This window comes from Berghia stephanieae, chromosome 10 (genome assembly GCF_034508935.2).
Source record: "Berghia stephanieae isolate SIO BIC M18660-M18661 chromosome 10, UCSD_Bste_1.3, whole genome shotgun sequence".
NCBI classification, from domain to species: Eukaryota; Metazoa; Mollusca; class Gastropoda; order Nudibranchia; family Aeolidiidae; genus Berghia; species Berghia stephanieae.
In genome coordinates this window covers 24,909,763-24,929,034 of record NC_088369.1, presented here as the reverse complement: position 1 = coordinate 24,929,034, position 19,272 = coordinate 24,909,763, and the positions used below count along the sequence as shown (strand labels likewise).

At 37.9% G+C, this 19,272-nt stretch overlaps 1 protein-coding gene across 1 annotated transcript in view; it reads left to right on the top strand.

Annotated features, from left to right (window-relative positions):
* The window catches only part of LOC144980615 (uncharacterized), a 74,582-nt gene that overhangs the window by 3,281 nt on the left and 52,029 nt on the right, over window positions 1-19,272 (top strand). The window contains 3 exon segments of the mRNA XM_078928295.1: window positions 4,131-4,656; window positions 4,999-5,113; window positions 17,777-19,272. The exon segment at window positions 17,777-19,272 is cut by the window's right edge and continues 272 nt beyond it. Of these exon segments, the coding sequence (XP_078784421.1) occupies window positions 4,165-4,656; window positions 4,999-5,113; window positions 17,777-19,272 (2,103 nt within the window). The 5' untranslated portion in view covers window positions 4,131-4,164.

Here is a 19,272-nt window from a genome sequence, read left to right as displayed (position 1 = left end):
GTAACTATTTTATCAAGGAGTAATTGTAAATTTTCTTTTGAGTCTGAGATAAGTGCTGTGTCATCTGCATACCTAATATATTGTTGATATTCTCACCATTGATCTTAATGCGGGACTATCTCCTAAAGTCCTAATTATTGTTTCACTGTAGATATTAAAAAGGTCTGGTGACGAAACACATCCTTGTCTAACACCTCTTTTAATATGGTTATATTCACTGAATTCTCCTTCAATTCTGACGGTTACACTTTGACTCCAATATAAGTTTCTAATTCTTAGATGTTTTCTATCTATGTCTAGTCCTTCAAGGATGTTAAATAATTCACTACGTCTAACCTTATCAAATGCCTTTGAGTAATCAATACAACAGATAAATAGGTCTTTTTGGACTTCAATACATCTTTCCATCAACATTGAAAAGAAAATAAAGAAAAAATGTAATGAAGCAAAAGAGAACTGGATAAATGATCAGTGTCTAGAAATAGAAATAAAACAGTGAAAGTAAATTAATCCATGAAAAGATAAAAGAAGTCGGTGGTAAAAGGGTATGTTCCTAATACTAATACTTACTTACTTAATCCTCTTTGGGCCTTGCGGCACATAGGGCATCCACCAGACATCTCCATTTTTTTTAGCGATCAGCAGCTTTTGCGGTGGCTGTGTTCCAGGACAGGCCTGCTTCCTTTAATTCTTTCTCCATGGTCCTTCGCCAGGTTTCTTTGGGTCTTCCCCGCTTTCTCTTCCCATCTGCTGTCCAGTACAAGGCTGTCTTGGGAAGTGACCCTTTTTCCATTCTGGCCACATGACCCAGCCAATGCCATCTTCTTCTTTTTATTTGGCTTTCTTTAATAGATCTACTGTTTTTATTTTTGTAGGCCAAAATAAATAAAAAATTCTTTTTAAACACTTGTTCTGAAAGGCTTCTGGTTTCTGTATTAAGGAGGATGTCATTTTCCAGCTTTCACTTCCATAAAGCAGTAAACTTAAAACATTGCTCTTGTATATTTTCAGCTTTGTCTTTCTCATTATTTGCTTTGATTTCCAAAAGTTTTTCAGCATGCCGAAAGCCTGGTTTGCCTTCTGAATTTTGTGCTTGATATCTTGTTCTGCATTTCCGTCGTCTGTTATTTTGGATCCGAGTTAGGAGAACTCTTGTTACCTCTTCAATTATATGTTCATCTATCCTAATTTCACTGTCATGTTTTGGATTCACCCTAATGTACACAGTCTTATCGAAATTTATTTTCAGTCCAATTTTCGAGGCGTTCTTGTGTAGTACGTTTAGTTTCTCTGAGGCGTCTCTGTGTGTACTGGAAACTAACGCGATATCATCTGTGTAGTCTATAACTTCCAGAAAGGATGTCAGTGTCCAACGAATGCCTCTCTTCTTACCATCAATTGTATTTTTCATGAGCCAGTCTAGAGCCAGGATAAACAGAAGCGGGGAGTATGCAGCCTTGTTTTACACCAGTTGTTACATTAAAGCTGTCTGTTAAATTGTTACCACAGATCACTTGGCATTGGTAGTTGCTGTACATTGCTTTTACTAAGTTGACTATCTTCATCGGTATCCCATAATGGCGGAGTATTTTCCATAGGGACTCTCTGTGTAAGCTGTCAAAGGCTTTTTCAAAATCGACAAAAATGGTGTAGAGGGGGCTGTTCCATTCAATGCTTTGCTCCAGGATTTGTCTCAGGGTAAATATGTGGTCACTAATACTAATATTATTTAATCTGACCATTGTTTTTGTTCTTGGCCGCCATTTTGTGAGGTATTGCAAAGCAGTCCTAGTTTTTAGGTCGAGGTCGGAGGATTTTTTTTCTATTAGGGTTAGTTATAATCTAGGTCGTAATTAATAGTAAAGATGCTAGGGTGTTTGTTTTTCCTATTTAAGTTAGTTTAAGGTACTAGGTTTGGCACTTTTCAGGGGTTGATGTCCCTGATGAGAGAGCTGCCATCTTTTTATTTACCTCAGAACTGGTCCGATCCAGGTTGTCACATTAGCCTTACCGGGTGGGGTTCCTGACCTCCCATAGTGGGCAGGGAGGTACTTCCTGAGTCTTCTTCCCCCCTATATCTGTTTTCCAACTTGCTTTCTGTCTTTGTCTTGGAATGAGATTACTTGTTTTTGTCCTGGCCCTAGCCGGATACCCTGGCTGAGAGAGAAACAGTCAAATGTATAGTTATTGTTTTGGGAGATGATATTTTTTTCCTTGTAAATCTCTGTAATGTATTATTATTATATTTGTTGTTTTGAATTTATAATGTAAGCATTTGAGTGTATTCCTCCTAGTAGGGACCTGTGCCCATGTCTGGATGAGACTTTTAGGTGATCTTAAACTAAGTACAGTGATGGTATGCTCTTGGAATCTACACCGATTCCCTATTTTCTACCATTCCCCTTTGTCTTACCATTTCTTGGGTGCTTTAATTGTAATTCTAGAACTTTTTACTATCCCATATTCTCCCATTTTACTGGCGCTGATATGACCTATAATTTGTGTTGCAAGCGCCGTAAAACCCTTAAAAAGAAACAAACAAAACATCAGCCTTAGCTCTTACTGATTGACTTGACGTGCACTTAAATGCAAGTCTGATAACCCAATTCCTTATGGCTCATTGTTGTTATGGAAATCTCAGAAGATGACGCAAAATATTTTCTATTACTTTTACAAACAATGTTAAACTAGGCCCATAAGTGGGTTCAGATGTCAGACCTGCATATATGTTCAGTTGGGTTGACTATTATATAGCCAAATTAAAAATCATAATGATAATAATAGGCACAAGGAATGAAATATTCAATTCAAAGGTTTATTTTTAAGCAATTGCCAATATATCTCTTACATGAATATAATATTTGCAATCAAATAGATACAATTATTTTCAAATATGAAATATTATGCGCACCATTATGTAGAGTAATTCATTTAACAATGATAATAATAATAGAACTTCCGATCATGAATGACAATTTTATGACTGATCTCTTGAGTGTCAAATCTTTAGGGCGAGATGCGCAAAAAAATAAAAAATGATAATAATAATGAAATGAATAATTATGGTATAATTAGAATAAGATTAAGATCCTTAGTGCACAGCTCTCTCTATATAACTTTTACATCTAAAGCTAACAAAAAAAACATTTTGCTTTTAAAAGCTTACTCACAAAAATGGACGAATCCAAGTCTCATACATTGATACCCGTCAATCAAATGAACGCATGTTCATTGACAAAATAAATTAATTAAAGATTTTAAAAACAATACCAAAACTATCCTCTTCCCTCCACCCCACGCCAAAAGAAAATTGAAGAAATTGAGATCTGATTATTATGTGAATTGAAAAAAAAAAAGTAAGGGCACAAGAAATATGAATCAAACAAATAATGATAACAATAATAAACAAACAAATAATAAATGCAAAAAAAAAAAAAAGAAATTAAAAGTAGTTCATGGTGTACCACAGACCAAAGTGCTTCACACAACAAAACATATCTGGTCAATGTATTAAGTAAACATAAAAATATGGCCGTCCTCTCATCAGGGACATCAAATCCCCCAAACAGTGCCCTAGGTTTTATTACAATTAAAGCCCTATCTACACTGAGTAAATTTTTTTTTAATTTTGAAAATCCATCCATAAACATCATGAGTAAAAAAATTAGTTATACATCTTCAAAGGTTCTTTAATTTGGCTGACAGGCATGGGGGGGGGGGGGGGGGGGGGGGAAGTACCCAAAATATGGGACCCTTTTTCATTCATGGCTGTATCTCGCATATTAAGTGGAATTAAGAAATTGAAACTGGCCAAATTTAATGGTAAATTTATCAGAGAGCATGATGGGCACATCAGAACAGTTCTAACTTGTAATTTTAGAGCATGTATGGCTATGGTCAACCACATCGTTGTAAATAAATCATCCAAATTTATCGTTTGGAACATCTGCGAAATGTAATTTTGCGAAAACAAACCATGCAAATGATTTGAAAGTTGGCAGCTCAATTATTGTCATCCTGATAGTGTTTAATTCATGGTCAAATTCTTATAATAAAACAGGCAACCATTGTCATCTTTTCAATTATCTCAACATTTTTTGTTGTGCTTTTTTTTTTTTTTTTTTTTCCAGTGTCCCTCTTTTCATCCTGGAGACAGAAGTAAAGATGGAAGGGTCTTGTAAAATTGAAGTGGAAAAAACTGTGAAGGTTTCACATGAAGATTTCAGACATTTGAATATTGGATTGGAAGATGTAAAGAAAGAATATTCCACCCCATCATTTAATACCTATGAAGATCTAGTGGAAACTAAAACAATAGCAGAGACCTCATGCCAGTCTTCTGATATCAGTGTTAAACTTGAATTGACAGAGGCTGAAAATATACCAGAGCCTCATCCAAAGGCCATGCCTGTCAATGTTCAACTTAACGATGAAGACATCAAGGCAGAGAACTCTTCCCATAACACAGATGTCAATGTAAAACCTGAAGATGAAGACATCTTGGCAGATAACTCTTTCTACGCTTGGTCACAATTCATTGATGTCAGTGAAGATGAAGATTCACAGAGCATTGATATTAGAGATGAAGTTAAACTTAAAGACAAAATGACAACAGAGATTTCATCTGTGACGTCATCACTTGGGACACAATGTCAGGTGAGATGGTATTCTTTTCATCGTGTGGTCTCTGATAATGATGATGATGATTATAATGACTGTAACGATTGCAACAGTGACACAGATGACACTAATAATGATGATGATGTTGATTGAATGTAATGATTAAAAGAAAAATATAACAACAAAGACCTAAAACCATTTATTATCTTAGTAGAATACACGAGCCTCCAAAACACTTGACTTTTCCTTGTCCTGATCTGTGTGACCAATTGATCACTAATTTTGTAGTGCCAGTGGTTCTCCAACCTCGTTATAAAATCTGTAACTTGATTGTATCTTTTCATTCCGTTAAAAAAAATTTCTTCCTTTTCTTCCCAGGAACCCTGCAATATCAACAAAGGTGACCAAAGTTATAAAACAATTTGTGAGGAGCCTGTTCCATCTAATAGTTTAGGATCAGATGTCATGTCTGTAGGTTTGGAGACTAAACAAGGTAATTACACTCCAGCACAGTTTCCTCAAACTCATTTGAATTATCCCAAATTTTTTCCTCATAATTCTTTGATGTCATTCCATTCCTTTCTCAAACTAATTGTTGCCTTGAACACTGTTTCCTCGAACTAATTTCACCCCACCAATGTAAAATTTAAAGAAAAAGAAAAAAGTAAATGAAAGGTTTTTTTTTTGTGTCTGGTGATTTCGACAACTGATGATTTACTGTGACATTCATAGTTAAGTGCGTGTGTGTCTTGTGTATCTATCTACTTTGCAGATATACCATTCCCCTGCCCTCTACACACACACACACACACACACCAACAGCATGTAACATTTCATGTATAAATTTATCTCCCTCAACATATCAATAAAGCAATATAGTTCCCTTTTTTCATCCTCAAAAGGAAAGTTGACTTAGGGTCTTTCCCAGGGCTGACTGGAAAAATCTTTTTAAAAAAGCCATAGCGCAGCGAGCAAATTGAGCTAGGTTGAGATTATTTTTCCTGAAGGCCAAATAACCCAATGGATATTCAAACTAGATGTCTTTCGAGTGCATGGCAAAATCCATACTGAGCCACAGTGGCCCTCTACCTAACCCTCCTCAACAAGTCGTTATGATATGACAAGGCACGGTTTCCTCGAACTACGGTTTCTTTTAACGTTTCTACATATCCCAAGGAGTTTGAGGCTTGTGAATATTTGTTCATTTTGAGATGGGTTTTTTCCTCTTTGATGTACCTAGCCTTCACCAGTTCAACAAGAAAATGAATAGGAGTTATGGGGGTGGGGAGGGAGAGACATCAGTTTTATCCATAATTCTATCATATAAATACAGTGAAACGCACATTTTCTACAACCGTAGCTTTGGTAATATCAGTGAGTTGATAGTTACTGTTACTTTCTTGTCTTTCCCCTTAATTTCCTTTTCACATCATCTCCACCTCATCCCTCCCATTTCACTTGTTTACTATAGGTGCCAATTTTAGTCTTCAGAGAAGTTGTCTTTAATGTCTTTGACACTCATCTCCTTAATAGCCCAAATAAGGAGAATAAAAATGATAATAATTAAAGTGAGGTTCAACATAGAGGCTGATAGCTCTGTTGGTGGAGGCTCACTTCACATTCAAAGGGGGTAATTTTGTTCTGGTTTAAGTCATGATCTTTTTCTGATCCCCCTGTCCACCCAGCAGTGATTGGGTAACTGGGTCTGTTTGACCTGACAGAAAGTACTTTGTAATATCCAAAGTCCTATCTAAAGGGTAGCAAGCAATTACTATTTTCCCTGTTTCAGGTTATAGAAGCTGGCTTTTAGCTCCATGAGCCTCGGAGAACTCTAAAATTATGAGATTTTTTATTCAGTCTGTGGTTCCTGATCCCAATCTAGTCTCTCTTTATTTCTTACAACAACTACATACAATCAGTGACAAAGTTGGGATGTCCCATAATACTGAGGTTACATTTTTTAAAAAGCTATTGTATTGTAAAACCCTCAGTCTTTACAAACATCATTTCTCACACACTCATTCCCATGACCAGATGGTCATCGTGGGGACTTGAGGAATGCATCCTTTACAATTCGGATCCACTCATCTTGGTCATTGGCTTTCTCTATTGTATAGCATCAATCCTGTCCATTCCTTAATGTTTTCCTGTCTCATTTTTCTTTGTCTTCCTCCTCTCCTTTGACCTTCCACTCTGCCTTGCATAAATCTTATCTTACACAAGCTGTCACTGTCTGACCAGATGTCCAAACCATGAAAGTTTCCTTCTTTCTATTGCTTGCAATGGTTCCTGTCTTCCCGCCAGCTTTTCGACATCAACGACCCTGTTTTTACTCAAATCATTACAGTTATTATACCTTTTTTCCCTTGTATGTCTTACCAGCATAAAGTCAGTTATGATATTTGAAATTGAGTTGCCAATAAATACCTTATTTAGGATATATTCAATTGGTAAGGAGTATTAAGTAGATAGATCTTCTTCTTCTTCTTCTTCTTCTTCTTCTTCTTCTTCTTCTTCTTCTTCTTCTTCTTCTTCTTCTTCTTCTTCTTCTTCTCTTCTTCTTTCTTCTTCTCTTTCTTCTTCTTCTTCTTCTTTTTCTTCTTCTTTTTCTTCTTCTTTTTTCTTCTTCTTTCTTCTTCTTCTTCTTCTTCTTCTTCTTCTTCTTCTTCTTCTTCTTCTTCTTCTTCTTCTCTTCTTCCTTCTTCTTTCTCCTTCTTCTTCTTCCTTCTTCTTTCTTCTTCTTCTTCTTCTTCTTCTTCTTCTTCTTCTTCTTCTTCTTCTTCTTCTTCTTCTTCTTCTTCTTCTTCTTCTTCTTCTTCTTCTCCTTCTTCTTCTCCTCCTCCTTCTGAATATTATTGTCATTAATCCTACAGAATCACAAAATTTGAATGTTGAGAATGATTATCATCAACAATCGAGTTCTAGGACTCAAATATGGGAACTTCTTTAGAACAGTGTTGATTTTAACAGTAAATAGAGCTATGACTGGGCCATACAATTACCTGTCTTTACTGAAGGAAAGGAAAAAAATTACTTAAACCTATTTACGTCCCAAAAAGCAAATTATCAATCCATTGCGTCCAAGTTTCTTGTTCAGACAAAATGAAATAAAAGGTCCTTAAATCATGAGTCAATGCTCATCAACCTGAGTTTATAGTTTCTATAACGACGGACATTAACAATTGCATGCTACCCTTTTTTGATGGACTGCAAATATCTGTCAAGACTAAGGGCTTGAAAATAAATAGCCTTACACCCGTAAATAGTATGTTGAGGATGATTTTAAAATTGAACGAAATGATCAGTGATCCAGGGCTTTGAAATAAATAGCCTTACTCCCCTCAATTGTTTGTTGAAGATGATTTGAAAACTGAAAGAAAAAAAACGATCAATGACCTAGGGCTTGAAAATGATAATAGCCTGACAAGCCCCTAAGTAGTTTGTTAAAGATGATTTGAAAACTGAAATGGATGAGAGTGGTCTAGGGCTTGAAAATGAATATGCAAACACCCGTATATAGTATGTTCAGTGATGCCAAAACTCCGGTTTCACCGGAAAAAACTCCGGTCTGGAGCAAAAAATTCCGGGCTCCGGGCATCTTCTGTCAAATTCCGGTGTGGTCAATTTGTTACAAGGATACCTCCCCCCCCCCCCCCCCCCCCCCCCCCCCCCACACACACACACCCAACCACCAAATCTTCATCACTGCCTCTAGTATTACAACCATCATCACTACCACTACTACTGCAACCACCACATCATCAGTACTACAACCACCACCACCTCTACATCATCATCACTACCACTACCACAACTACTATCACTATTACAACCACCACCACATCATCATCACTACCAGTACTACTACAACCACCACCACCACATCATCATCACTACAACTACTACAACCAAATCGTCATCACTACCACTACTACTGCAACCACCACTACCACATCATCATCAATACCACTACTACTACAACCACCAGCATCACATCATCACTACCACTACTACTACAATCACCACTACCACATCACCATCACGACCTCTACTACTACAACCACCACCACCACCACATCATCATCACTACCACTACTACTACAACCACCACCAACACCATTTCATCGTGATTACCACTACTACTACAACCACCACCATCACATCATCATTACCACTACTACTACAACCACCACCAACACCATTTCATTGTCATTACCACTACTACTACAACCACCACCATCACATCATAATTACCACTACTACTACAACCACCACCAGATCATCACTACCACTACTACTACAACCACCACCACCACATCATCATTACCGCTACTACTACAACCACAACCACTACCACTACTACTGCAACCACCACCACCATATCATCATCACCGCAACTACCACTACTACTACAACCACCACTACAACATCACTACCACTACTACTACAACCACCACCACCACATCATCACTAGCACTACTACTACAATCACCACCGCCACATCATCATTACCACTACTACTACTACTACAACCACCACCACCACCACATCATCACTAGCACTACTACTACAACCACCACCACCATATCATCATCACTGCAACTACCACTACTACTACAACCACCACTACAACATCACTACCACTACTACTACAACCACCACCACATCATCACTAGCACTACTACTACAACCACCACCACCACATCATCAACACTGCAACTACCACTACTACTACAACCACCACCACCACATCATCACTACCACTACTACTACAAGTACCACCACCACTTCATCTTCATCACTACCACCACCACTGTTACTACAACCACCACCACCACCACATCATCATCACTACCACTACTACTACACCATCACCACCGCATCATCATCACTACAACTACTACTACTACTACAACAACCACCACTTCATCATCATCATCACTACCACTACTACTACAACCATCAGCACCACATCATTATCATGAGCACTACTACTACAACCACCACCACCACCACATCATCACTACCACTACAACCACCACATCATCATTACCACTACTACTACTACTACAACCACCACCACCACCACATTATCATCACTACCATTTGTACTACAACCACCATCACCACCACATCAACAACACTCCCACCACTACTACAACCACCACCACATCACAACTACTACTTCAACCATCATCACTACCACTACAACTACAACCACTATCAGATCTTCATCATCACTACTATTACTACAACCACCAACACCACATTACCACCAGTAGTACTATCTCTACCATTAGGTTTTGGCCCTTTACTTCATTTGAAATAAGGAAACTTTGGGATTGTATTTGGCATTGTGTTTATGTATCATTATGTAATTCTAATGTTATCTATTTAGAACGATACATTATGTAAACACAATATCAAATACCATTCGAATTCCTTTTTCTTGTGTGCGGAAATTCCTCTTTCGGCATTGAAATTCCTACGAGTGGTGTCTGAAACTCCTGTGAGCCAAATTTAAAGTTGGCGTCTCTGAGTATGTTGCAGATGATTTGAAAACTGAAAGAAACGATCAGTGACCTAGGGCTTGAAATTAAACAGCCTGACACCCCTAAATGGTAAAGATGATTTGAAAATGGACAGGGATGACCAGTGACTTAGGGCTTGGAAAGCAACTAGCCTGACACCCTGAATAGTATGTTGAAGATGATCTGAAAAATGAAAGAAGTGATCAGTGACCTAGGGCTTGGAAAATAAAAAGCCAGATACCCCCAAATACTACTATATAGTATGTTGACGGTTATTTGAAAACTGGAAGTGACGACCAGCGACCTAGGGCTTGAAAATAAATAGCCTGACACGCCTAAATAATATGTAGAAGTACAATAAACCCAAACTTGAAAAACTTGACTTAATACTGATTGGAATTAGTTCTGGCAGGTCACAAATGTAAAAGAATAAAACAGCAAAACTAAATAAGACAAGTTTGAGTCTTTGATTGGGATCAGCGAAAATGGTGCGATTAACCAAAGTTGAGTTTCCTGTCCGAGATTGCAACGTTTTACACATATATATGCTCAACTCAAACACGTTGTTGTAAACATTGCTCGTAGTCCACCACAGACGAAGCAATTTGATTGAAACAAAAAACAATGGCATCCCCAGAAAGATTTTACACGCAAAACAAGCCTTGGTGCAAGTCGACATCTTATTCAGATTGGATTAACGTTCAACATTTGTAAGAGCCAAAGAGATTAGCCGTGATGAGAGATAATAAGCTCTTACCAAACTCAACCCCAAAACAAAGGATATCGCACACTCTCTCTTTACAACTGTCATTGTCTGCCTGTTGTAAAATTTATTCCCAGCCCTCTCGTCTCGGATTTAATGCCCCCAGATGACATCACAAACCCATACTGCAAAGCCCTGTTCTCTTTTGTCTCTAATAAAGTGATGACACACTACTGTAGCATTAAATTCTGCTCACTCTCGATTTTTCAACCTGTCACAATTTCTTCCCTGATGAAATTTAATCATGATATTTTGTTTGATTAATTTCTTAAATTTACCACTTTTTTAGAGCGAAAATTTGTTACTATTACTATTCCCGAAATTTGTTGAAATTAACCAATGACTTTTATATAGAATTAATTCCGTTTCTTGGGAAATGTTGCGATTATCCGGAGTGGACTGTATATATATATTATTTTCAAATACAGTGCAGCACTGACATCTCAAACATGCATATCTCTAAATCACCGAACTCTCGAACACATCTCAATTCTCCTTTATAATCCTTCTATTTTCATAATATTCGCAGCACGAAAATCTCAAAACACTTTCGGAGGCCACCGTGTAAATCTACAAGAAACTGAACATTCACTTTCATGTTTGTTCATCTTACTTACTTACTTACTTATCCGAACCAGCAGCCACCTGAGCTCTAGCCCTTCGGTCTTGTGCCATGACGTAGAAGTTAGACGTCTTTTGTAATTGTTCAAGGTGACTATAAAGTGTGTTACTGATGCTTGGATTTGGTGGGAGGAATGTGCATCTCAGGTCTTCAAGAGGTTGACATTCAAGCAAATGGTGTGTTACTTTTTCATTGGGGTGTTGGCATAGGGGGCAGGAAGGGGATGTGTCTTTTGTAATTTTGCTTGAATGGTTGTTGAGCGGTATGTGTTGTATTCTTAGTTGAAAGATGATGCTTTGCTGGTGTCTTCTGAGCTTATTTAGGCAATCAGTCTTTACAGGAGTGGTCATATGGGAAAACATACATCTACCTGTGGTTCTCATTGCCCAACTGTTCATCCATTCTTCTCTCTTATTTGTTTTGATTATTTGTTTCGCTGTGTCTAAGGATACTGGAATTGATGGTTGTAAAAGTGTTGATCCGAGTCTAGCTAGTCTGTCTGCCTTGTCATTTCCTGGTATATTTGAATGTCCCACTGGAGAGATAAGTCTACTCTGTGTGTTGTAAGGAATTCATCTAGTTGAGATCTTAAACTATTGAAGGTTGAGGAGAGTTTATCTAAATCTAGAGCTTGGAGAACCGATTTGGAGTCTATGAAGATGACATTGTTTTGAAGTTTTGAAGGGTTTAGCTGGAAAACAGAAGAGAGGTGTCGCAGTGAGGCTTCTATTGCAACTGCCTCTGCCTCGTAGTTTGAGCAGGAGCTTCCGCAAGAATTATGGATTTTATCACAGGTTTTATCTGGGTATTCTACAAACCCATACCCGGCATTTTTAGTTCCTTTGTGGGCAGATCCACCTGTGTAAACATGTATCCAGTTGTCTGGGTATTCTTGTATTGTCTTCATTGCTAATATTTGTATATCTGATTTGTTTTTATTTCTTGTTGTTTCTTCTATGAGGTTAGTCTTTATTTTTGGAAGATATAGTTCGGCGTATGGAGGTTTTTGACTGATTAAAATAGATTTGTCTCTGTTTTATGGGAGTCTGTGTCTTTCATTCAAGTTGTTAGCAATGTGTAGCAGGGATTTTTGTTTTAATCTTGTTCTTGGTTTCTATTTCTCTCCCAGAATTCTGTTTGGATGGTTTTCCTCTTTTCGTTTGTATCTTTCAACCATTTCAAGCACTGCTGATTCTCTGTGAAGTCCAAGTGGTTCCACATTAGTATGTATTTCACATGCTGCTGTGGGTGTCGATCTCAAGGCACCGGAGATGAAGCAAAGGGCTTGGTTTTGTACTCTGTCCAAGGTTTTATGTGTGTTTTTACTACCTACATTTTGGAGGGCTATATTGTAGTCCATGACGGAACGCACATAGCCTAAATAGAGTTGTCGAAGCGAGTTTTTGTCTGCTCCCCAATTAGTACTGGCTAGTCGTTTTAGTAAATGGAGTCTCTTTGTGGCTTTGATTTTTACAATCTAGTGTGTTTGTTCAGAGATAGTTGTCTGTCTAACTGTATGCCCAAATATGTGGGGTTTTCTTCTTTCGCGAGTCGATGGCCTTGGATGGAGAGTGTTATTTCTTTCTTGGAAACAGGATGGCTCTTAGTAAATATAGAGAGGACTGTTTTATTGCAATTTACTTTTAACTTCTATTTATCACAGAAGGTGTTTAAGCTTTCTAAATCTTCATTTATTCTATTGGAGGCTATTGGTAGGTGCTTCGTAGTATACCACATAACTAAATCGTCAGCATATTTATATAGGGCCTTTTCTGTCTGTAATACTTCTGGTAGATCATTTATAAAAATAAGAAAGAGAGTACAGCTGAGACAGGATCCTTGTGGGAGACCTTCCTCTAATACTTCTCTGTTTGACAGTCCGTTATTAATTTTTGTTTGGATTGTTCTGTTACTGAGAAATTGTTTAATCCAGAAGTAGAGATTTCTATCAATTCCGTAGTCCATCATTTTTGGTAACAACCCTTTCCTCCATACTTTGTCACAGGCTTGTTGGAGATTTACAAAAACGGCGACTGTATGTTTTCCATCTTGAAAGCCATTTTTTGACTTAATCTAAACAATTGATCTTCTGTTCTTTGCCCTATTCTAAAGCCTGCCTGATATATATTTAGTAGGCCACGTGTCTCCAGCCACCAGTATAATCGGTTATTCACCATTCTCTCAGCGATCTTTCCAACACATGAGGTGAGAGATATTGGTCTGTAACTTTTCGTTTCGTCGGGTGGTTTATCTTTCTTTAAGATTGGAATTATAATAGCATTTTTCCATCCCCTTGGTACTCCTGTCTCCCATGTTAGATTTATAAGTTTGAGAAGCATCTGTTTACCTCTCACTCTAAGATGCAAGAGCATTTCATTGTGTATCTTATCTGGTCCAGGGGATTTCCTTAACTTGAGTTTTTTTATAGCTCTGTGAAGTTCTGACATGGTAAAGCCCTCTTTGAACAGATATGAGATAGCTTTTGGGGCCTTTTCTTGATGTTTAAGGTTTTTAATCAATTTTTTGTCCTTTTCACTTCTTTTTGATGCCTTGTTTACTGAAGCAGAATGTTTGTTGAAGATTATGGTTTTTTTTTGGTCATCTACGATTGTTCCTTCTGTAGTTTTCATGGGCTTTGGGTTGGTTTTCGGGGTTTCATTGTTAGATTATTAAGTAAGACCCATGCTTTTTTCCCATTTTGATTGAGGTCAATATTAGTGCATGTGTCTGCCCATTTCATTCTTTTAGCGTTTTTAATAGTTCTTTTGACAATTGCAGATGCTTTATTTTACTCAATCTTGTTTTTAATGGTTTTGTTTTCCTCTAAGTTTTTCCTTGTCTCCTTTCTTGCATCTACTGCTTTTTCAATTTCTTTGCTCCAGAAGGGTTTGTAATTTTGTCGACTACCTCTTGGAATTCCTGCTTTTGCAGCTGCAAGAATGGCTTTGGTGAGGGCTTCGTTTAAATGTTCTTCACTTGATGTATCTGTAATTTTTGGAAGCTGGTCATCTAATGTTGCTGTGAAAACATCCCAGTTTGCTTTCTTGAAATTCCATTTGGATTTCTGCTCAAATGTTTTCTTCTGTGTTTGAACTGTTATTTGTGTTAAAATTGGTTTATGGTCACTGCCTATTTCAAAAAGGTCAGAGGAGATGATGGTTGTTAGATCGGGATGACTCAGGGACATATGAGCTCTGTGAAGAAGTGTGGGGACTGAGTCTGCATGTTGTAAAATGGTGAGGTTGGTTGTATTGCAAAGCTTTTCTAGTTCTTTTCCTGTGTTGTTTAAATTTTTGTATCCCCATAGTGGAGTGAGAGTGGCCATTGAAGTCACCAGCAATTATTGTGTTGTTGTATTGGGAACTGTTTAGATTTGTTAGGTTTATAATACACCGTGGAGGGTTGTAAATATTGTAAATGGTAAATTTCTTATTTAGGTGCCATAAGGTGACTCTCTGTACATCGGTTGAGTTCTGTGATGGTTTAGAAGTACCATCTCCCATGCTTTCATTTCTTATATAAGTAATAATGCCACGGCAGTCGTCACATTTGCAGGTATAGTATGTTTAACCAGCAATATAAGGATCGCTATTTTTATACAGGGTTTCTTGAAGTAAAGCAATGATGTTTGTTCATCAAATTTTTTTGCCTTATGTTTGTATTGAACGGAAATGATAGCTGTCATCGCTCTCAGTGTGGCATAAAGTGAGTTAATTACTGTGATTATTTATTTTGTACAGGCCTATTTTGTAGTATGAACACTTAACTCAACATTGTTTATCATACTGCTATAATATTTGACAATGTTGGGTGTAATGAAACTGATAAGAAAAAGGTGTGAAGTTTTATCTTTTGATTTGTAAGCTCAAAATTGGATAAATGTCAACATTTGGATGTTCTCAATCGTAATTAATCTATAGTTTGATTCTACTGATGGTTTGACAAAGTGCCAAGTGCTGACCTTTGGACAAGAACAAACCATGAGCAAATGGATGTCCAGGTCAGATGCAGAAAATGGCGATGGGTTGGCCATACCCTGTATTACCAAACTAGCTCTTGAATGGAATCCACTGGGCAAGAGGAAATGGGGTTGTCCAAAACAGAGGAGAAGCCTTCACCAAGATTTGTCCGCGTCTCCAATCTTACCTGGAGTGAGGCAAAGGTCTGTGCTAGGGACAGAAGAAGATGGAAGAGTGCTGTTGAGGCCCTTTACTCCGCCAGGAGCCAAGAGACAAAAGTCAAGTTGTTTCTACTGATGCTGTAAACATCTTAAAGTCAAAAGTTTGTGTTATATATGCCTACAATGCATTTCTATCAGTGGGGATGATTTATCACTTCAATAGATACGAGATGTTTACTTGAAGTTCAGGGCTGAGAATATTCCGCCTAAAGGCAGATTTCCGCCTAAATGATAGTTTATCTCCGCCCATTCCCATCCCAATTCCTCCTTTTTCAAATTTTTTATTTTGGATATATAAACAGAGAATTTCTCAGAAATTTGCCGTGTCAAACATTATCCTCAAAACCACAAAATCACCATTATGTCTTATGTCATATTTTGACACCTGTGCTCATTCTCGTGAAATTTGGTGACGGTCCCGTTTTTATGACGTCGGGCCAGACAGAATGGCACCAGATGTCCCAATTGACACAGATGACCAGTGGTGTTCTTTGATTAGTTAGTTGATTGTTGAAGGGGAAAGGGAGGGACAAATGGGTCTGGATTTTGTTTCTCTGTTGTAGGTGCCTACTGCCTTTTTAATCTCTCTCTCCCTCCCTCTATCTCTCTCTCTCTCTCTCTCTCTCTCTCTCTCTCTCTCTCTCTCTCTCTCTCTCTCTCTCTCTCTCTCTCTCTCTCTCTCTCTCTCTCTCTCTCTCTCTCTCTCTCTCTCTCTCTTTCTTTTTTTTCCCTCTTTCCCTTTACCTTTCTTTCTATTTCTCTTTTCTTCTTTTTTTTTTTTTTGAAATAGAATTCATAAGATCAATACATAAATTATTCTGGTAGAGCAGTCTCCCCTCCGTCCCCGGCCCTTCTCTTTATGTCTAATGATAAGAATAGATTTATACTAGTATTAGTAATATAGTACATAATACTAACACAAAACTATGTTTCTGTTATTTTTACAGTTTGCTTGTATTTGATCGATAGACGGAGACATTTTCCTCCTTTTTGACAAATTGCTATTTTCATCACTGAATAAAAAGCACTCACCAAAACCACTACATCAGCATCTCTACCACCACTACTATTACAACCACCACCACATCATCATCCCTACCACCACTACTACTACAAATAACACCACATCATCATTCTACCATAACTACTACAACCACCACCACACAATCATCTCTAAGACCACTACTACAACCACCACCACATCATCAACCCTACTACCACTACTACAACCACCACCATCACATCATCATCTCTAAGAACACTACTACTACAATCACCACCACATCATCATCCCTACCACCACTACCACATCATCCCTACCACCACTCCTACTACAAATAACACCATATCATCCCTACCACCACTACTACTACAACTACCACTCCATCATCATTCCTACCCCAACTACCACTACAACCACCACCACATCATCAACCCTACTACCACTACTACTACAACTACCACCACATCATCATCCCTACCACCGCTACTACTACAATCACCACCTCATCATCATCCCTATCACCACTACCCCATCATCCCTATCACCACTCCTACTACAAATAACACCACATCATTCCTACCACAACTTCCACTACAACCACCACCACATCATCAACCCTACTACCACTACTACAACCACCACCACAACATCATCCCTACCACCACTACTACTACAACTACCACCACATCATCATCCCTATCACCGCTACTACTACAACCACCACCACACAATCATCTATACGATCACTACTACTACAATCACTACCACATCTTCCCTACCACCACTACTACTACAACCACCACTACATCATCATCCGTACTACAACCACCAAATGTTGTAATAACACTTTCAACTTTTGAAATTCCACTGAGTCGTGTTAGAAATTGCTGCGAGACAAATTTGGGATCGCATGTCAGTGAATTTTTGTGAAATTTAAATTCATAGGTTATGGTCACATGGATGGGTCATGATCTTCACGATGAAAAATTTCCTACTTTTTTTTTGACCAGTCATTCTCACCCCTGTTGAAGTAAGAATTTTCTTATCAATTCTACAGATAACAACAATGTTGACTGCTGTGGCCAGTCTTTGAACCATTTACTTCATGAAGTCTTTCAAGTTGAAATTGATGTAGATGGAACTACAAACAGTTGTGTGGAATGGCACAAACCTGGCACTGATGTCCAAACCAATCATGACACGAGAATTCAGACCGGAGAAAAAACATTCAAATGTTTAACCTGTGGAAATGCATTAATCATAAAACAAGAATTGCTGAAACACTTCAGAACTCTTACAATGACAAAGAGACCATTCAAATGTATGACCTGTGGAAAAGCATATACTACAAAACGAAATTTGCAAGGACACATCAGAACTCATACAGGAGAAAGACCATTCAAATGTGTAACCTGTGGTGACATATTCACTCGGGCTTCAGTTTTAAAAAGACACATCAGAACTCATACAGGAGAAAGACCATTCAAATGTCCTACCTGTGGAAAGGCATTTATCACAAAACCAGATTTGCAAATACACATCAGAACTCATACAGGAGAAAGACCATTCAAATGTGTAACCTGTGGAGACGCATTCACTCAGGCTTCAAATTTAAAAAGACACATCAGAACTCATACGGTAGAGAGACCTTTCAAATGTCCTACCTGTGGAAAGGCATTTATCACAAAACGAGATTTGCAAATACACATCAGAAATCATACAGGAGAAAGACCATTCGAATGTCAGACCTGTAGAAAGGTATTCACTCTGTCTTCACATTTAAACAGACACATCAGAACTCATCATGGAGAAAGATCATTCAGATGTCTAACCTGTGGAAAGGCATTCACTCAGGCTTCACTTTTAAAAGTACATATCAGAACTCATACGGGAGAGAGACCATTCCAATGTCAGACCTGTGGAATGGCATTCACTTTGAATTCATATTTAAAAGTTCACATCAAAAGAACACATACGAGAGAAAGACCATTCAAATGTCTAACCTGTGGCAAGGCCTTCATTACCGCTTCTTTTTTAAAACTACACAACAGAACTCATACGGGAGAAAGACCATTCAAATGTGTTACCTGTGGAGACACATTCAATCAGACTTCAAATTTAAAAAGACACATCAAAACTCATACGGGAGAGAGACCATTCAAATGTCTGACCTGTGGAAAGGCATTTATCTCAAAACGAGACTTTCAAGTACACATCAGAACTCATACAGGAGAAAGACCATTTGAATGTCAGACCTGTGGAAAAGCATTCCCTCAGGCTTCACAATTAAACAGTCACATCAGAACTCATACAGGAGAAAGACCATTCAAATGTCTAACCTGTGGAAATACATTCACTCGGGCTGCACATTTAAAAGAACATATCAGATCTCATACTGGAGAAAATTCATTCAAATGTGTAACCTGTGGAAAGGCATTCACTTGGGCTTCACATTTAAAAAGACACATCAGAACTCATACGGGAGAGAGACCATTCAAATGTCTGACCTGTGGAGAGGTATTTATCACAAAACGAGATTTTCAAGTACACATC